We start from the raw sequence: 19,837 nt of genomic DNA, 5'->3' as shown, positions 1-19,837 counted from the left end.
AGAGTCATCAAGCAGAAAGGAAAACAAAGGAAGTTCAAACAGGTGAAAAAAAACAGTAGAGACTGTCCTTCCACATAGACTCTTTGGCTCCTGGTTCTCAGCTGGATGTTTTTGAAGAGGGGGACTGAAACTATAAAAAGGAAATGCAAACACCCCAAGGCACCCCCCCACACACACACACTGCCCATCACATTCACTGCACCTGAATAGACAAAGGAAGAGGTGGTTGGACTCTGGGGGTGGGAGGGAGTCCTGACCTAATGAGTTTGGTCAGCAAGACTGCTGAAAGCATGTAGTGAGAAAACTTTGCTTTGAATCTAACATAGTTTATTAAGTTAGGCACCAGTATGTGTTTTATCTTTATTTTCCTTGTAACCACTTCCGGCTTTAATGCCTCATTATTTATACTTACTTAAAATCTAGCTCTTTGAAGTTAATGAACTTGTTTTACTATTTTATCTAATCCAGTGTGTTCAAGTTGAAGCATCTGGGTACCTTCATTTGGGGTAACAAATTGTGTGCATATTATTCTGTTAAACGAATAAGGGACTTAACATATTTGTACTGTCCAGTAGAGGGTTGGGCAGTATAGAACATACATTTCTGGAGGAAAACTTAAACCTGGGAGTGTGTTGGGGTCACCCTGCAGCATAACCTAGGCTGGGAAGAGCCAAGGTGTGACTGGCTGGCTGGAGCACACACAGATGTAGCTGGGAGTGACTTACATGCTGGAGGCTGTTTGTGAGCAGTCCAGGTTGGAGCAGCAAAGCAAAGCAGAGTAAAGGGCACCCCAGATTACAGGGTGGGATGACACAGCTACTCATTGATCTGGATTGTATCCTGGTATGTCACAGCTGGCAACTCTAATTATCACATACACATACTGGGATGGGGGAAGGAATCAACAAGGAAAAGACAGATCCAGAAATTTGATATAATCATTTTTTTAAAGTTTCATGATTTTTTGGGATCTGACCTATAATTTTTTAACCTTTGGAGCTCATGATACTTCAGCAATGTGTGTTAGTAGGACAGTAGAAGAAAGACAGAAACCGAGCCAAACAGAACTGTCCAGACAGGGGGTGTCTTCACTGCAGAGTTAGTTGATCAGCACTTGGGCCTGAGCACCCCAATTAACCTTGTCAGGGTGGGAGCAGCCACACTGCAAACCATACCCAAATTACTGTGTCCTTACTGATGCTGCACTTCTCTGTGTGTTTCTGGGGACAGAATGGTTTTTAATGCTGCAGTCAGCTGGATCACTTTAAGTGAATTATGGGGAAACTTGTGTGTTGTTCTGGGCACACAGGGACTTGTGAGAAGACATTGGAAGACTATCAACACTGGAGAATTAGCCGGCATCCTCAATGCAAGGTGAAAGCAGCACCCAGGCTCTAGCCTATAGCCTGCTCTGAACCAGGCTGGCCCAGACTGAAAGCACTTCCATACTCATGAGAGAGTGTTTGTGTGTGAATGGGAGGAAACACCCACATAAATTAACTTTGCATAAACTTAATGTGTTAATATGTTAATTTGAAAATAGGTACCTCTCCAGTCTGGCCAACTGATTGCACATCCTGCTTCTTTGTAGATTGCTATAAATGAATGTGTTGGTTAGGCTGGTACCAAGGAAGGGAAATTGTCTCTTCCAAGCCTAGAAAGAGGACCAGAACTCTTTGTTGAAGAGAGCAAGGTTCCATGAACACTGCTCCTGTATCCAACCCTGCCTGTACTAGAACCCCATCCACTTGTAATGTAATCCTAGGGTTACCATATTTTGAGTGTCCAAAAAGAGGACACTCCACGGGGCCCCGGCCCCGCCCCCAGCCCCACCCATGCCCCCCGCCCCAACTCCACCCCTTCCCCAAAGTCCCCACCCCAACTCCGCCCCCTCCCCTGCTTCCCGCGAACATTTGATTCGCGGGAAGCCTGAAGCAGGTAAGGGGGGGGTGGGGGGAGGAGGCGTCTCCAGCCTGGGTCGGCTCGGGCCCTGGGGTGCCAGCCCCGGGCCAGCCCCCGGCCCGCCCAGCACCGCCGGCCCGGCCCCGGCCCCCGGCTCAGCACCGACGGCCCGGCCCCTGGCCCCCGGCCCAGCACCGCCAGCCCGGCCTCCGGCCCGGCCCCAGCCCCCGGCCCAGCACCGCCGGCCCCGCATGTCCCAATTTTCCCGGACATGTCCGGCTTTTTGGGATTTCCCCCGGACGGGGATTTGAAGCCCAAAAAGCCGGACATGTCAAGGAAAATCCGGATGTATGGTAACCCTAGTAATCCCATCCGGCATGTAGGAATTTACTGAGTTCACAGTGAACAAGCCAGACTCCAGTGAGGGCTTTCTGCCCCTCTGGCCCACAGGATCTCCTATGAGGTATCTGGTGCCAAATGGTGACTTCTTCCTTTGCCATTACACAGATCCCTGCTTGTAGAGGATGTCCCTTGGTGAAGCATATTGGGATATGATGCCTCCTTTTCTAAAGGCCCATTACACAGCTTCCTCCAAATGGCAAGGATCTGGCTCCAGCGGTTTGTTACTCCAGAAGCAAATGCCCTCATGTTTTGGTTCCCCACATGATGTCACTCCTTTAGTCATCACTACTCCCTTTACAGTGCCTAAGCTCCTTCCTGTCCCCAGCTCTGGGTGAATACAAAACACCATGACATCTGTGTCTTATGTGGATGCTTGTTGAGATGCTCATCACCATATATTAATGAAATTTAAGGCCAGAAGGGGCCATTATGATCAGCTAGTCTGACCTCCTGCATAGCACAGGCCATGGAATCCTGTGACTCCTACACTGAGCCCAATAACTTCTGGTTGGACTATAGTGTGTCGTTTAGAAACAAATCCAGTCTTGATGTAAAGACTGCAACTGAATGGGAAGCTACCACATCTCTTAGGAAGCTGTTTCAGTGTTCCAGTTACTCTCACTGTTAACTATTTGTACCTTATTTCCAGTGTGAATTTGTCTAGCTTCAACTACAAGCTGTTGGCTTTGGTTCTGGCTTTGTTGGGTAGATTAAAGAATCATAGACTTTAAGGCCCGAAAGGACCTCTAAGTAATCTAGTATGACCTCCTGTATATAACAGTTCACCAACTCAATCCAACAACAGAAATTAAATCAAAATATTGTAGCCAACAGGAGACTAAACTATTGTGAGTCACAGGGAGAGAATTGGAGGAAACAAGGTACACCAGTGCCCAAGGCCCCTGCAATGATAGGGAAATGATTTAGTGAGAGATATCCAGATGATCCTGGCAAGAGACCTGTGCCCAAATCTTTCATGATCCAGTTAAACCCTGAGAATATGAGCAAGAACCAGCCAGCTAAGCATCTGAGAGAGAAAATTCTCAGTGCCACTTCAGGGCCCTGGCCTTCCCCATCCAATGTCCCATCTCCAGACATGGCCATCCTGAAGCTTGAGAGCAAGGAGAAAAAGAAACAAACAAAAAAGCCCTCCAAAACCAGAATACACTGAGGGGAAAAAATCCCTTTCTGGCCCCTGCAAGTGACCAGCTGAAGCCCTAAAACATGAGATTTTAGGACATAAGACATGAACCAAATGGGACCCCCAGGGCTGCTGAACCAGTCTTCCCCCCATCATACAACTGCACTTATAAATGTATCCAGCTTGCTCTTAAAACTAATGAGGTTGTTTGCCCCACAACTCATAGTGGGAGGCTATTCTAAAACCTCACCACTCTGATGGTTAAAAACCTTCTTCTAATTTCCAGTTTGAATTTGTTCCTGACCAGTTTACACCCATTTGTTCTTGTGACAACATTGTATTTTAGCTTAAATAGTTTTCATAGCTCTATTTTTAGAGAGCAATCAGATCCCCTCTCAGCCTGCTTTGTGTTAGGCTAAACAAGCCAAGCTCTGTGAGTCTCCACTCATAAGACAGGTTCTCTGTTCCCCTGATCATTCTAGTAGCCCTTCTCTGCACTTGTTCCAATCTGATTTCATCTTTTTTGAACGTGTGACCAGAATTGTACACAATATTCCAATGGCGGTTTTACCAGTGCCTTGTGCAGTGGCATTGATACTTTTCTATTTCTACTGGAAATCCCGCATTTGATATATCCCAGGATTGCACTTGTGTTTTCTGCAGCCACATTACATTGGAGGCTCATTATCATCCTATGATAAACCACAATATGCAGGTCTCTCTCCTCCTCTGTTGCTTCCAACTGGCTCAGCTTGTAGCAGAAATTCTTAGTGTTAAACCTTAAATGCATGACCTTGCATTTCATACTATTCAATTTCCTCCCATTTCTGTTACTCTGGTCTTCAAGGCCATCCAGTTCTTTCTGCATATTACAATCTTCCTCTGTGTTGATGATGCCTCTTTGTATCTTCAGCACATTTTATTGTACACTCCTACTTTTTGTGCCAAAGGTCATTAATAAAAATATTAAATAAGATTGGTCCCAAGACCAGTGCTTGAGAAACTCCACTGGTAGCCACCCTCTAGTCTGATTATTCTCCTTTCAGCACAATCCATTGTCCTCTCCTGTTTAGCCAGTTCCTTGCACATCTTATAATTCTTATACTGATCCCCATCTTCTCTCATTTAACTAATAACTTCCCATGTGGCATTGTATTGAATGTTTTACAAGAGTCCAAGTTATAGAGAACCTTCCTCTGTCACATATAGGACTCCTTAAAAACCTGCTGAGCAGATCCTGGCTGTGGATTTCCAACACGGGATACCCCATGTTGCTAGAAGTCCTGTTGATTCCATGTAGATGATGATTTCTTCAATGAGGCCACAAAGACTAAAAACGACACTCTGTGGCTTCTCTTTCCTGGCTGGTAATGGCCCCTGAATCTCAGGAATATGTCTGGCAGGGGGGTTTAATGCACTACATGGGACACCTGGAAATTCATAAGCACTGCAAATACCTTCTCACTTATGGTTCTAATACTCAAGGCATGTCTATGCTACAAACACAGCTGCAACTACTCTACTGTTGCACTGTGGAGTAGACACTTGCTACAGTGAAGGAAGGGGATTTTCCATTGCTGTAGTAAATCCACCCCTTTAGAGGTGGTAGCTGGGTCAATGAAGGAATTCTTCTGTCGACCAAGCAGTGTCTACACTGGGGGTTAGATAAGCTTAACTACTTCTCTCAGGAGTGTGACAAATTCAGAGTTCTGAGTACTGCTGCTAAATCAATCTACCTTTTAGGTGTAGAGCAGGCCTCAGAGAGGTGATGACCTTGTCTACTTCTTGGCAGCTGAAAGGAAGCGCTCATAGAGTGAGGAGGCAGGCACAGATGAAGATCATAGAGAGATCAGACTCCTCAAACAGTATAGCACCTGATACTCCTCCTTAACTACTCAGGTACTAGGTAGTAACTTCTCAGTTCCTCTTCCACACAATATCACCATGATCTGGTCTTCCCACATCAAAAACATCACTTCAACACCACCAACACCCACCTCTCTATCTGCTGCCCCCTCACCAGTTTAGCCTTCACTTCCAGACTCTTTGAATGTGTCTCTTGCAGTTCCTGTCCTCTAACTCTAGCCAGGATAACACCAGTCTGGCTTCAGCCCTCTCCACTCCCCTTAAACTGCTCTTGCCTAAGTTTCTGAGAACAGCTTCCTGGGGAACTTCCAGGGCATCTCTTCATTCCTCATCCTTGCTGACCTCTCAGCTGCATTCCACACTGCTGATCACACTCTCCTTCTTCACACCTTGTTTGCTCTTGGCTTTTGTGACCCTTTCCTCTTCTGGTTCCTGTCCTTATCTTTCCCAGGTACAAGTACTTAGGGTCCAACCCTGTGTTCAGATTACTAAAGAGTTAACATTATTTTAACCTGATACTTGTCCAGGCTTCCTACCTGCCACACCACACTAGGGTAGACAGTAAAGCAGTCACCAAAGGTTTGAGTATCTTAATCTGTCAGTCATACCTGAGCTATAAACATTGCACCCTGCAAGATACGCTTGGATCCACTAGATTCTGAAGAAATATATGGCTAATATAATGCAAGTGATTTTTGTAAAATATATTTGAGTAGCAAATGTGGAGGATAATTATTTATTGGAAGGAAAGAGGAGAATTATGAAAAGCTGGTTTAGAAGACTTATAACTAATTTCTGGCAACAGTCCTCCCAAACAGTGGGCCAGATCTTCAGTAGGTGTAAATCAGTGTAGCTCTATTGGCTTCCGTGGAACTATGCCAATTTATACCAGCTGGGGATCTAGCCCATTACCTCTGTTCCCTCACTGCCTCGTAAGAATTAATCTTGAAATGTATGTAATAAGTATGTAACTAAAATGTGGTTCTGGTAAATGTTGTATTATTATCTCAGATCTATACATTGCTGTTATTTCCAGAAGCATATAGATTCTGGGGTATTTTTATGTACCCCATCAATAACACTAGTGGGGCCATCAGCCCCTGTCCTGCAATCTGATGCAGGCATGTGCACCCATGGGAAGCCTCATTAATTTCCGTGCCCACCCACTGCAGGATCTGAGCCTGATTTGATATTTCCCAGTTGTCCATGGCCATCGTTGTTGTGAATTAAAAAAACTATATTAACAACTGCATAGAACATAATGACAAATTTAAAAAATAAATAAAGCCCAATACCACACTAGCCACTTTGCAATTTATTCACCCCAGAAGTCATAGAGATGATTTGCTGAACCCTACTCCAAATTAGCATATTTAATGAGCTAATATCATAATCTTCATGTCATAGGTATAGTTCACACTTTACAATGTAAATTTTGTCTTGTAATGACTTACAAGCAGCACGAAATGGGACTCCTAATTTTCCTTGGATATTATTTACTAGGACAACTTGGCCAGTTCTTCTTGAGATCATGTTGGGAAGAAGGGCTGAAAAAACAAAAACAACAAGAAGGAAAAAGTGAAAAAAAAATGAATCTGAACTAAGCAGAGATACAGAAATTCTGTTGTAGCCCTGTTGGTCCCAGGATATTAGAGAGACAGGTAATATATTTTATTTGACCAACTTCAGCTGCTGAAGGAGGCAAGCTTTCAAGCTTTACACAGAGCTCTTCAGGTCTGGGAAATGTACTCAGAATGTCACAGCTAAAAACAACCTGGAGCAGATTGTTTAGCACAAATAGTTAACACATATTTCAAGGTACCATTCAAGGGAAAGTGGCCAGTTAACATCCCTCCAGTCATGGCGGGGAGGGAGGGAGAGATTAGAAAGGCTGGGGAGGGGGATTAGTTGGTTATAGATTGTTCTAATAAAAATAAGCCATACATTTAGTGTCTCTATTCAGTCCATGATTTTTAGTGTCTAGCAAAGTTATGAATTTAATCTCTCAGGCTCATCTTTTGAAGGTGTTGTGAAGGTTTCCTTTCAGGATGAGGACTGAGGGATCAGATATGGAGTTATCGTTTTGTGAAAAGTATTTGCCCATGGGTGGTAGGGTGTTTTAATCTTTTATTATTTTTTTTCTGTGAGAGTTCATTTGAGAACATAGTGATTATCTAATTTCACCCACATAGTTGTTATTGGGGCATCTAGTTCACTGCATGAGGTACACCACATGTTGTGATAGGCATGTGTAGGACTCAAAGATCTTGAAAGGTGTGTTGTGGAGGGTGTTGATCATTGTAACAATGGAGATATGTCTACACATTTTGCATCTGTTGTTCTGGCAAGGTCTGGTGCCACTTTGAGTTGGTATTTCCTGGTCTGTGGGGACTGGCTTCTGATGATGAGCTTGGAGAGGTTGGGCGGTTTTTTGAAGGCCAGAAAAGGGGGTTAAGGAAGGATTAATTCAGGATGTGGTCCCCATCAAGTATGGGTTGTAATTAGGGCTGTCAATTAATCACAGTTAATGCCTGCAATTAACTGAAAACAAAATTAACATGTTAATTTTTAATGTATTAATCACATACCTCTGGGTGGCGAGGGAGGTGTTGGAGGCAGGGGGAAGGGGTTGAAGCTGCAGCCCACAGCTCCTCAGGCGGTGCAGGAGGCTGAAGCCCCAGCCTTGAGCTCTGTGGGTAGCGGGGTGATAGAAGCCCCAGCCTGGCCATCCAGAGGTGGGGGGGGGGGGCTGAAGCCCCGAGCCCCACACCCTCAGAGGAGCTGAGCCTGGACCCTGGAGCCCGAGCAGGGCTGAAGCCCTGAGCCTCAAGCCAGGCTGATGCCTGGAGCCCTGCATACCGAGTAGGCTGAAGCCCTGAGCCAGGATGAAGCCCAGAGCCCTAAGCCTCAAGTGGGGCTGAAGCCTGGAGCCCTCTGCCTTCAGCAGGACTGAAACCCTGAGCCCTGCACCCAGTGGGGCTGAAGCCCCCTCCCTAAGCCCCCTAACACCCTGCGGCTGAAAATGGGAGGGTCCACAATTTTTTATAGGGGGGCATCACTTTTTTTTAAATCCAAACGAGGTCGCCAGCACACAAAATTTGAGAAACACTGCCAAGGAGAACAGGGGCCTGGCAAGCTCAGTCTCCCTGCACCAGCCTCTCTGCCCCTGCCGCATGTCAACCCTCTGAGGTAAAATCCACCCTCCTTTGCAAGCAAGGGCTCACTCAGCTGAAGGGAGTTATGTAATAAATAAATAAATAATAAATAATTCTACATTTCTAAGTTAAACTTTAATGATAAAGAGATTGCATTACAGTACTTGTATGAGGTGAATTGAAATACTGTTTCTTTTGTTTATCTTTTTACAATGCAAATATTCGTAATAAAAATCCTTCTTGATCATTGGTATGATGGGTATAGCCCACTCACTGTGTGAAACCAGTGACAAGATTCCAGTGTTCACTGAACGGTCTAAATCAGCTTCCTCCAGAGGCTTTAGAGCATAAGGCACAACTCTGGGCTTGCAATATTTCAACTGAGTGTCAGATTTAGCAGTGAGCTTCCGTGACCTTCTGCTCATCTGCCCAGGTTCTTTTTTAAAATTTTTGGAATGTCTGTCCAGTATTTCTTGAAGATTTTGAGGTGCTTCTGTGATCACCTTGATCTCGGTCCAATTCACCTTGAGCATCACAAGCCAAGGTCTGCCAGATTATGGTGGACACTTCCCTTCAATCATATACAAGGGTAAATGACTGATTGTCCATCTAGCTGGATTTTTGCCTGGAGTATTCCTTCTAGGACTAAATTTTCTCCAGTATAAATCCTCAAAACTGCAGAGGTTTCTTCCAGGGGAACTTGTGACAAAGTCTGGTGATAGGCAGAAATCAGTGAAACAGCAGCTCCAGTATCAAGCTCCATTCTTGTAGGAACTCCTTCGATCAAGGGTGTAACCTAGATACCATCTCAAAATCCAGCTTCTGATAACACATGCAGTGCTAGGTCTTGGTCAATGTCACTACAGCTCTTGTCTTTTTCCACATGATGAATTCCTGATTTCAATCCTTTCTTAGGTTCAGTCTTCAAAGGTGTCTTCTTTGATGTTCAGTTACTCTGTGTTGCTGGTCGCTGAATTGTTTGACAGGTCGCAGTGAGGTGTTTCTTCTTCTGGCACTTTCTGCCAATAACCTGAGGTGCCCAGCAATCCTTCTTAGAGTGTGTAGTTTGTGCATAATGGCCCTCACAGAAATTCTTTGTGTTCCTTTGGTTTTCTGTTGCACCGATGCAGGAGGAAAACTCGGTTCACACACCTTCTCTGAGCTCTTCACTGCAACTTCTAGTTCACATGGCCTTCTTGAACATAAACATTGATAAAATCAGTACCTTTCTCCGGACCTAGTCATTGTATAATCCAGAGACTAATTGGTCACACAGGGCATCAGTTAATGTTTGTCCAAACTGACAATGCTCTGATAACTTCCTTGAAGCAGCAACAAACTGTGCTACTCATTCCCCACTTCCCTCATGTTGCTGATGGAACTGATATCATCCTGCTATCATCAACGGGGTAGGACAAAAATGTTCCTGTGTTGCTGGAGTAATTGCAGTGTCCGTGGCAGTTCCAGGTACAGCTGGAGATTATAGGTCATGCAGCAGTTCGTATGCCTTTGGACTTGTCACTGTCAGCCAGGTTGAAACTCTGTCCTTCTGGAATGGAGTTGCAGGTTACAGATTGCTCAAAAATTTCAAGTTATACCACCCATAATTTGAAGTTTTCATCAAACTCACTAACATTGCCCACAAAAGGTGCCATTTCTCTGTTCCCTTGTTGGACTTCACCCCTTTTCCATAGGGATTTTTTTCCCCTGAACTGTGTGAGCTGGATCACCCTCTATTGGCTGTGTGCTTGCATGCTCCTTTGGCTATACTTGGGCTCCCTCTGCTGGCTATAGACCCTCAGTGCAAGCTAAGCTGTTTGCCTGCTTGCATGAGGTCAGTCAAGATGGCTGCTTGCTTCCACTTAGCTATCTTGTTTGAACAGTCCCAGCAGTAACTGTAGTACTAGGGTTACCATATTTTAAAAAAACAAAAAGAGGACACTCCATGGGACCCCGGCCCTGTCCCAACTCTGCCCCTTCCCCGCCCCCACCCCAACTCCGCCCCTTCCCCAAAGTCCCCGTCCCAACTCCGCCCCCTCCCCTGAACGCTCCTCCCCCCTGCTCCTCCCCCTCCCCTGCTTCCCACGAATGAAATGTTTGTGGGAAGCCTGAAACAGGCAGGCAGCAGGTAAGCTGGGGCTGGGGTGGTGGGGAGGAGGCGCGGCCCAGTCTGGCCCCCCTGGCCGAGCGGCTCTGGCCCCGGTGTCTCCAGCCCGGCTTGGCTCAGGCCCTGGGGCGCGGGCCCTGGTTCCGGCCGAGCGGCTCCGGCCTGCCCCGGCCCCAGCCCCAGCCCGGCGACTCCAGCTCGGCTCGGGCCCCAGGGCTCCGGCGCCAGCTGAGCGGCCGAGCACCCCCAATCCCGGTTCTGGTCGAGCGGCTCTGGCCTGGCCCTGGCCGAGTGGTGCCAGCTGAGCATCCCCAGCCCTGGTCCCAGCGGCTCTGACCCGGCTCGGGCCCCGGTTCCGGCCGAGCGGCTCCGGCCTGCCCCGGCCCCAGCCTGGCGACTCCAGCTTGGCTTGGGCCCCGGGGCACCGGCACCGGCCGAGCACCCCCAATCCCGGTTCTGGCCGAGCGGCTCTGGCCCAACCCCGGCCCTGGGCGAGCGGCGCCGGCCGAGCACCCCCAGCCCCGGTCCCAGCGGCTCTGACCCGGCTCGGGCCCCGGTTCCGGCCGAGCAGCTCCTGCCCGGCCCTGGCCGAGCGGCGCCGGCCGGCGGCCAAGCACCGCCGGCCCCAGTGGCTCCAACCCGGATCCAAGCCCCACGACCCCTCCCTATTTTCCCGGACATGCCTGGCTTTTTGGAATTTCCTCCCGGACGGGGATTTGAGGACCAAAAAGCCAGACATGTCCGGGAAAATCCGGACGTGTGGTAACCCTAGTAGTACTTTTATGTTATGTTCGATCTTGATTTTCCTACTTTCCCCCCCTGGCTGGCTGGTTCATGCTGTCCAGGAGCAAAAACAGCAGTCTGTCACCTTATGCCTCTATGACAGGTTTCAGAGTAGCAGCCGTGTTAGTCTGTATCCGCAAAAAGAAGAACAGGAGTACTTGTGGCACCTTAGAGACTAACAAATTTATTAGAGCATAAGCTTTCGTGGACTACAGCCCACTTCTTCGGATGCATATAGAATGGAACATATATTGAGGAGATATATATACACACATACAGAGAGCATAAACAGGTGGGAGTTGTCTTACCAACTCTGAGAGGCCAATTAATTAAGAGAAAAAAAAACTTTTGAAGTGATAATCAAGATAGCCCAGTACAGACAGTTTGATAAGAAGTGTGAGCATACTTACAAGGGGAGATAGAATCAATGTTTGTAATGGCTCAGCCATTCCCAGTGCTTATTCAAACCGGAGTTGATTGTGTCTAGTTTGCATATCAATTCTAGCTCAGCAGTCTGTCGTTGGAGTCTGTTTTTGAGCTTTTTCTGTTGTAATATAGCCACCCGCAGGTCTGTCACTGAATGACCAGACAGGTTAAAGTGTTCTCCCACTGGTTTTTGAGTATTTTGATTCCTGATGTCAGATTTGTGTCCATTAATTCTTTTGCGTAGAGACTGTCCGGTTTGGCCAATGTACATGGCAGAGGGGCATTGCTGGCACATGATGGCATATATCACATTGGTAGATGTGTGCCTCTAGGTGAACTTAACCCCTTTTTTTTATAGTATCAGGTCAGGCAGAAGCAGCACTGAACACAATTGGGATATAAATTCCTAGTTGCTATGGTTGCCAGGTGTCCAGTTTTCAACCAGAACACCTGGTTGAAAAGGGATCCTGGCTGTTCCGGTCAGCACTGCTGACCAGGCCGTTAAAAGTCCAATCGGCGGTGCAGCGGGGCTAAGGCAGGCTGCCTGCCTGCCATGGCTCTGCCCAACTCCCAGAAGCAGCAGCATGTCCCCCATCTGGCTCCTATGTGTAGGGGAAGCCAGGGGGCTCCACACGCTGCCCCCACCCCAAGTGCTGGCTCGGCTCTGCAGCTCCCATTTTTTGGGAACCACGGCCAATGGGAGCTGCAGGGCAGCACCTGCGGACGGGGCAGCACGCATAGCCGTCTGGCCACTCCTCCATGTAGGAGCCCGGAGGTAAGCGCTGCCCGGAGCCTGCACCTCTTACCTCCTCCTGCACCCCAAGCCAGACATGCCAAACCAGTGAAAAAAACGCAGAAATTGGGCTTGTTTTTGGCTTAATTGGCTTGTGAGTTGCTTGTTGGCTAGTTTTTGGATTGTAACTTGTTCCTTGTTTGGCTTGTAGCTCATTGCTTCTTTTTTTTGATCGGCTCCCAGCAAGCAGGGGCAAGGTACAAGCAGGGGCTAGAGGAGGAGAGAGTCGGGGTGCACAGCGGGCCCACCACAGTCCCAGACTGAGCACCAGGGGGATCTAGTCACATAGAGTGTTGGGGTTCTTAGAGATTGGCTTGTTTTGAAATGGGATTAGCTTGGTTTTTGGCTTATTGTGAAAATCTGGGTGTTTATTTGCCGCCTGAAAGTTGGCAGCTGTGCCCCAACCCCCTGACCCAGCTAGGAGCCCCCTTCCGCCCTCCGAACCCCTCGATCCTAGCCCGGAGCACCCTCCTTCACCCCAAACCTCACATCACCAGCCCAAACCCCCAGCTGGAGTCCTCACCCCCCCCCCCACGCACCCAAACCCCCTGTTCCAGCCCTGATCTCCCTCCCACCCACCAAACTCCTTGGTCCCAGCCTGGAGCACCCTCCTGCACCCCAAACCCTTCATCCCCAACCCCACCCCAGAGTCTGCACCCCCAGCCTGAGCCCTTACACACATCCCAGCCCCAACCCCCTGCCCAAGCCCACAGTACCCTCCTGCACCCCAAATCCCTCATCCCTGACCCCACACCAGAGCCCGCACTCCCAGCCAGAGCCCTCACCACTCCACACTCCAACTCCCTACCCCAGACCAGAGCCCCCTCCTGCACCCTGAACCCCTCATTTCTGGCCCCACCCCAGAACCCACACCCCAACCCCCTGAGCCAGCCCACTGAAAATGAGCGAGTGAGTGAGAGCAAATGACATAGGGAGGGGGGATGGAGTGAGTGGGACCAGGGCCTCAGAGAATGGGCAGGGCCTCAGAGGAGGGGCGGAGTAGGGATGGGGCAAGGGTTTTGTGCAAGTAGAAAGTTGGCAACCCTACTACTTGCCAATGTTCTATTTCTAGATCCAGCAGAGAAGGAAATAGACAGTCAGATGCAGGGGGAGCTGATGGACGCACAGCTGTGGGCTGTGCTGGCTTTATGGTTCTGGCTGCAAAATTGAAACTAAAGAATATTTAGAAAAAATAAACGATACAGAAAATTTGAAGCGTTAGTTATTGATCATTGGGGGTAACATACAGAGTATAGGGGTATGTTGGTGTTTTGGGGCTGGGCAGCACACATAGTATATACAGACTGCAATATCCCCCATGAGGGGTGGGTAACCGGTGGGCGGGATCAGGAAACAGTCGATAAGCGGTGAGGGTCTATCACCCATACGGGAGGTAGAGACGGTCATGGGTATAAGAAACTAACACTAAAGTGAGTTTTTGCCCTGTGGAGGGGGGAGCACAGAGCCCCTGAACATTTAAAGGGACAGGATATCACAGGATCACTTGCTGCTTAGGATGAGATAGCGCCAGAATTTGTATGTTCTTTTCTGTATGTTGATTAGCATCAATCATTGGTGGAATTCCTGTACACTTGACGTATTTGTTTACAGAATTTCAGATGTAGGATATTTATCTGTCTTAGGTTCTTATCTGGCCTCCATTATCATAGTTACTGTGCACCTCACTGAGACATTCTATACCTTGGGGGAGCATCCTGGAACCCCCATATTCCTCATTTTTATATAATTGTGATATTATATATAAAGCATGCCTTGTAACGGATCAGGGGAAAGGTTATGATCTGCTGAAAGTCATTTTTCTATCCATATATGTATATCATTAATGAATATGAAGTTATGAGAATTTTGTTGTATGGTTGTCACTAAAACATGCTGTAAATTGGGGAATCAGCCAGATATTAGCTCCCCAGAGGCAACAGCAAGGAAAGTAACCCACGCCCGGGTGGGGTGTGAAACAACCCATCAACAGCCATTGTCCAGAAAGGGAGCTACAATTCAGTGACTCACCTGCATGAGGCCACACCAGGGGAATTGATCAACCTTGCCTGGAGACTCAGGCCTTGTCTACACTGGCAAGTTTCTGTACAGTAAAGCAGCTTTCTGTGCTGTAACTCCTGAGGTGTACACACTGCCAAGCCACTTAGTGTGCAGAAACTGCACAGTTGCAGTGCTGTAAAAAAGCCATCCCAACGAGAAGGGTTCAGCTTTCTGCACCAGGGCTACAGCACCGCGGTGCCAGTATAGACACCCTGGTCGATTACAACACTGCAATTGGCCTCTGGGAGGTAACCCACAATTCCTGTTCTCGCCTCTCTGATCATTGGTTTGAACTCTACAGCCCTGCCCTCAGGTGACCAACCGTGAGCCCCACCCCTTAAATTCCTTGGGAATTTTGAAAGTCCCCTTCCTGTTTGCTCAGTGGTCTCAGCACATCTTTCCAGGTGACATGCCTGCTCCATGCACCAGGCAATCCCCCATTTGGAGCAATGCCGAGCTACTGGACCTCATCAGTATTTGGGAAGAGAAGGCTGTCCAGTCTCAGCTGCACTCCAGCAGTAGGAATTATGATACCTACAAACAGATTTCATGTTGCATGACAGAAAGGGGCCATGACCGGGACACACTGCAGTGCAGGGTCAAAGTGAAGGAGCTGCAGAACGCCTACCACAAGGCATGGGAGGCAAACTGCCGCTCCAGTGCTTTGCCCATGAACTGCTGGTTCCACAAAGAACTGGACACGATAGTTGGTGGTGACCAGTAGCGTAGCTAGCAGGGTGCAGCGGCTGCTTCCCCTCAGCAAATTTGCCAAAAGCTGCGCCTTTCCAAAGGCGTCCGGAGGAGCGAGGGGGGGCTCAGGCTGGCTAGCTGGCCGCCAGCAGCATGTGGCCGGCAGCCATGGGGGGGCGGCAGGCACACGGCTGGAGGAGCGAGGGGCGGGGGGGACACGCAGGCTGGCCACCCTCAGAGCAGCCAGCAGCCACGGGGGGGCGGTGGGCGCGTGGCCGGAGGAGCGTGGGGGGGGCGCAGCTTAACATAACCATTACACTGCCAAGCTGACCTGGGGGGAAATTCTGTCCCTACCCCAGATCTTGGGATTAGATGGACTCTGAGCATGTGCGCAAGCCTCACCAGGCAGGCATCTGTACTAGCTACTGATGAGACCCTTGCGCTGTTCTGCTGCTCACACCACAAAGCCAACAGATGCTCCAGCCTGGAGCGCAGCATGCGGCCCACAGCGCAGCCGGCTGCCGTGGCCAGAGGAGCGGAGGGGGTGTGGGGGGGGGGCACAGGCTGGTGGTCGGCAGCCATGGGGGGACGGTGGGCGCGGCTGGAGGAGCCGGGGGGCGCAGCATGGCAGCCGGCAGCCATGGCCGGAGGAGCGGGGGGGAGCCGCGGGGGTGGCACGGCAGGGCTGGGGGAGCCAAGGGGGGCGTGGCCAGAGGAGGAGCCAAAGGGGGGCACCTTTTTTATGTTTGCTCCCCCTCCTCTTAGAAGCTGGCTACGCCACTGGTGGTGACCCCACCTCCACTGCGAACATTTGGTGGCTTGCGTGCCAGTCGAGTGGACCGAGCCAGGAGGAGGAAATCTTGGATGAGGATGTGGACGGGGAGGCGGACCCAGAAGCGGAGGATGACTCAGAGGTCAGAGATGCATGCAGCCAGGAGCTCATCTCTACCCCAGAGGAGGCTAGCCAGTCACAGTGGTCGGAGCTTGGTGAAGTGCAAACAGGAGAGGAGGATCCTGGTAAGTGGCTTTGATTTTGGAAATCACTGAAGCGAGTTGTTGGGGGCAGGAGGGTTGCAGAAAGCAGGCTTGTGTCTGTGTGATGCGTGTACCACCACATGCCTTGTCTGAGCGGTGGAACAGGGTATTGATTGACTCCCTACTTCACGGGAATCTACCTCATGGAAACTCTCATGGAGATACTGAGCAATCTGCTCCTGCAATCTGGTTCTTTGGCAGAGCTGCTTTGTATCTTGCGCCATTAAGGGTAACTTTTCTATGCCACTCTGCTGTCACTGGGGAGGGACCATTGCTGCACTCAGGCAAGCCGCATAAGGGCCAGGGCAGAAGCTGCAGTCTTGGAGAAGACCCTCCCTTGATTCCCTGCTCACCCTCAGCAGCGAGATATCTTCCATAATGAACACAGCCTGTGGAAAATGTGGGCACAGTAATGATTATAAGCCCCCCCCCTACAGTGCTGGCTCTCCCCAAGAGCCACGTGCCCAGTGTACAGCAGGATCTCAGAAGAGTGATTTCCCCTGCCCCTGAGGTAACTCACCATTTTGGGGGTCATGTGGCTCATATGTGCTTGCCTGGGGTCAGCCAGTTAGTGACGGGTATGTGAATAGTGGCTGTGTTTTAAATCACTGAATCAGTGGTCTGTGTGTTGCAAACAATACTGCTTCTGTTGCATTTTGGCTTCACAGATATGGCCTTGGGAGTCCAGCCTCCCTCTTTGTTATCACCAGCTGAATGGCTGTGCAGAATTAGAAAGCAGCTGAGAAAGGAGGACTGTCTAAGTGATGTCATGATGCACTCTGCCACCAAAAAACAAGAATTGAAGGAGTGGTTGGACAGTGAGAAGAGGAACCGAAAGGAGAACACGGCGCGCCAGAATGAAGCCACGGAGCGGCTCTTAAACGTTATGAAGGCCAAGCAGACACACTCAAGGTGCTACTAGCTCTGCAAATCAAACAGTTCTGCGCCCACCCTCCCCTGCAGCCGCTGTTGCAAAACTCTTTCCCATGCACCCCCCAGACACCACCAACACACTCTTGTCAATCTCCTGACTCCAGTCTGTAACCGCTGCATTCCACTCCTGCCTTGTTACAGTCCAGCCCTGCGGACTCCCAGTACCCACTGCATTCAACACCCATCCCTCTGCAGTTTAGCTCTGCTGAAGAACAGTACCCACTGCACTGTACTCCAAAGGACAAGGTTGCATATGATACCTGGACATACACAAATCTTTAACTGTCCCAGGACCCCACCCCTTCCTGGGACCCTCCCTTTCCCCATCCCCCACAGTGCTGATGTGTTTTTTGTTTGTCTATTTCCTCCAGTTATTGTTTTTTAATAAAAGAATTGTTTTGGTTTAAAAGCAATCTTTATTCCATTAACTGAAAGCAAACAGAGCCCTGAAAAGCAACAGGCAATTTTATTAAACCATCACAGTTCATCATCCACCCCAATCCCAATCACCTCCTAACATTACAAGCACTGCGCTCCTGAGCATAGCAACAAATATTAGTGGCTTTCAGCTTCAAATTGGTGCCTCAAGGCATTCCTGATCCTTATGGCCCTGTGCTGCACCCCTCTAATAGCCCTTGTCTCTAGCTGTTCAAATTCAACCTCCAGGCGCTGAGCCTCAGCGGTCCAGCCCTGAGTGAAGCTTTCACCCTTCCCTTCACAAATATTATGGAGCATACAGCATGTGGCTATAAGCATAGGAATATTGTCATCAGCCAGGTCCAGCCTCCCATATAGGCAGTGCCAGTGGGCCTTCAAACAGCTAAAAGCACACTCAACAGTCATTCTGCACTTGCTCAGCCTGTTGTTGACACACTCCTTGCTGCTGTCAAGGTTACCCATGTATGGCTTCATAAGACCCGGCATTAAGGGGTAGGCAGGGTCTCCCAGGATCACAATGGGCATTTCGACTTCCCCTGCGGTGATCTTCAGGTCCGGGAAGAAAGTCCCTGCTTGCAGCTTCCTGAACAGGCCAGTGTTCCGAAAGATGCATGCGTCATGCACCTTTCCGGACCAGCCTGTGTTAATGTCCATGAAACGCCGATGTTGATCCACAAGCGCCTGGAGAACCATTGAGAAATACCCCTTCTGATTAATGTACTTGGTGGCTAGGTGGTTTAGTGCCAGAATTGGAATATGCGTACCATCTATCGCCCCTCCGCAGTTAGGGAAGCCCATTTGCGCAAAGCCATCCACAATGTCACGCACATTGTGCAGAGTCATGGTCTTACGGAGCAGGATCCGATTAATGGCCCTGCACACTTCCATCAACACGAGTCCAACAGTCGACTTTCCCACTCCAGGCTGGTTAGTGACTGATCAGTAGCTGTCTGGAGTAGCTAGCTTCCACTGTGCAATTGCTACACACTTCTCCAGTGACAGGGCAGCTCTCATTCTCATGTCCGCAGGGCTGGGGCGAGCTCATCACATAGTCCCATGAATGTGGCTTTCCTCATCCGAAAGTTCTGCAGCCACTGCTCATCATCCCAGATGTGCACGACGAAGTGATCCCACTACTCAGTGCTTGTTTCCCGAGCCCAAAAGCAGTGTTCCACTGTGGTCAGCACCTCCATGAATGCCACAAGCAATCTTGTGTCGTAGCTACTACGAGTGGCGAGATCAATGTCACACTCCTCTTGCCTTTGTAGTTTAAGGAATAACTCCACTGCCACTCATGACGTGTTAGTCAGAGCAAGCAGCATATTGGTCAACAGTGCGGGATCCATTCCTGCATCCCGAAGAGGCAGAGTGCACAGTACAAAAACCGTTGAAAGATGGCGTCAAATGCGGACGGAAGCACAGGGATTGCTGGGATGTGAAACAATGCATCACAGGGCATTGAGACAGGACCCAGGATGCCCCACAACCCCCTCTGCCTTCCCACAACTCTTAGTGGCAAAAGAAGAAGAGATGCTTTCTGGGATAGTTGCCCAGAGTGCATTATTCTGAATATCGATGCAAGTTCCACAAGTGTGAACATGCTATTGCACAGGCAACTGACAGTGTGAACACACAACAGCGGTTTCCCTTCAGCGCTCTCTGAGTGGCAATGTAAGCACATGGGACTGAGGCTATAAAACAGAACAGAGCAGGCCCATGCTTCGCCTTTCTTCTGCCCCCACCTATGCTGCAAGCAACAAAGACACTCAGAAGAAGACAAGACTCCAAACGAGGAGATTGGCCCAGGTTCAAGGGACAAACCTGTATATTAAGGACTGCAATATCCAGTGGGGTGAGAAAAACTGCTTAATCTAGATGTTGCCCAGTCTAGTAGGGTTGAGAATTTAAGTCTGCGTGGTTATATTTTATTTTATTTTGGTAACTAACTCTGACTTTTTGCCTATCATTTAATATCACTTAAAAATTATCTTTTATAGTCAATAAATTTGTTTAACTGTTTATCTTTACCAGTTAGTTTGTATGAAGTGTGTGGCAAAACTGCTCAGGTTTACAAAGGCTGGGGTATATCCACTTTCCATCAATGAAGT

At 49.0% G+C, this 19,837-nt stretch overlaps 1 protein-coding gene and 1 long non-coding RNA gene across 3 annotated transcripts in view; one reads left to right on the top strand and one right to left on the bottom strand.

The window, feature by feature from the left end:
• Window positions 1-19,837, bottom strand: part of DHRS7C (dehydrogenase/reductase 7C) — a 37,863-nt gene that overhangs the window by 8,053 nt on the left and 9,973 nt on the right. For both annotated transcript variants that reach the window (XM_065563298.1, XM_024101683.3), the window contains exon 5: window positions 6,766-6,858. In XM_065563298.1, coding sequence (XP_065419370.1) covers window positions 6,766-6,858 — 93 coding nt within the window. The remainder of the gene's footprint in view (window positions 1-6,765; window positions 6,859-19,837) is intronic.
• On the top strand, window positions 10,524-19,537 carry LOC135974762 (uncharacterized). Its single transcript, XR_010591844.1, has 3 exons — window positions 10,524-10,594; window positions 16,089-16,340; window positions 17,027-19,537. It is a non-coding gene; the product is annotated as an uncharacterized LOC135974762 (long non-coding RNA).

This window comes from Chrysemys picta, chromosome 12, assembly GCF_011386835.1.
Source record: "Chrysemys picta bellii isolate R12L10 chromosome 12, ASM1138683v2, whole genome shotgun sequence".
Classification (NCBI taxonomy): Eukaryota; Metazoa; Chordata; order Testudines; family Emydidae; genus Chrysemys; species Chrysemys picta.
This window is presented reverse-complemented; position numbering and strand designations above follow the sequence as displayed.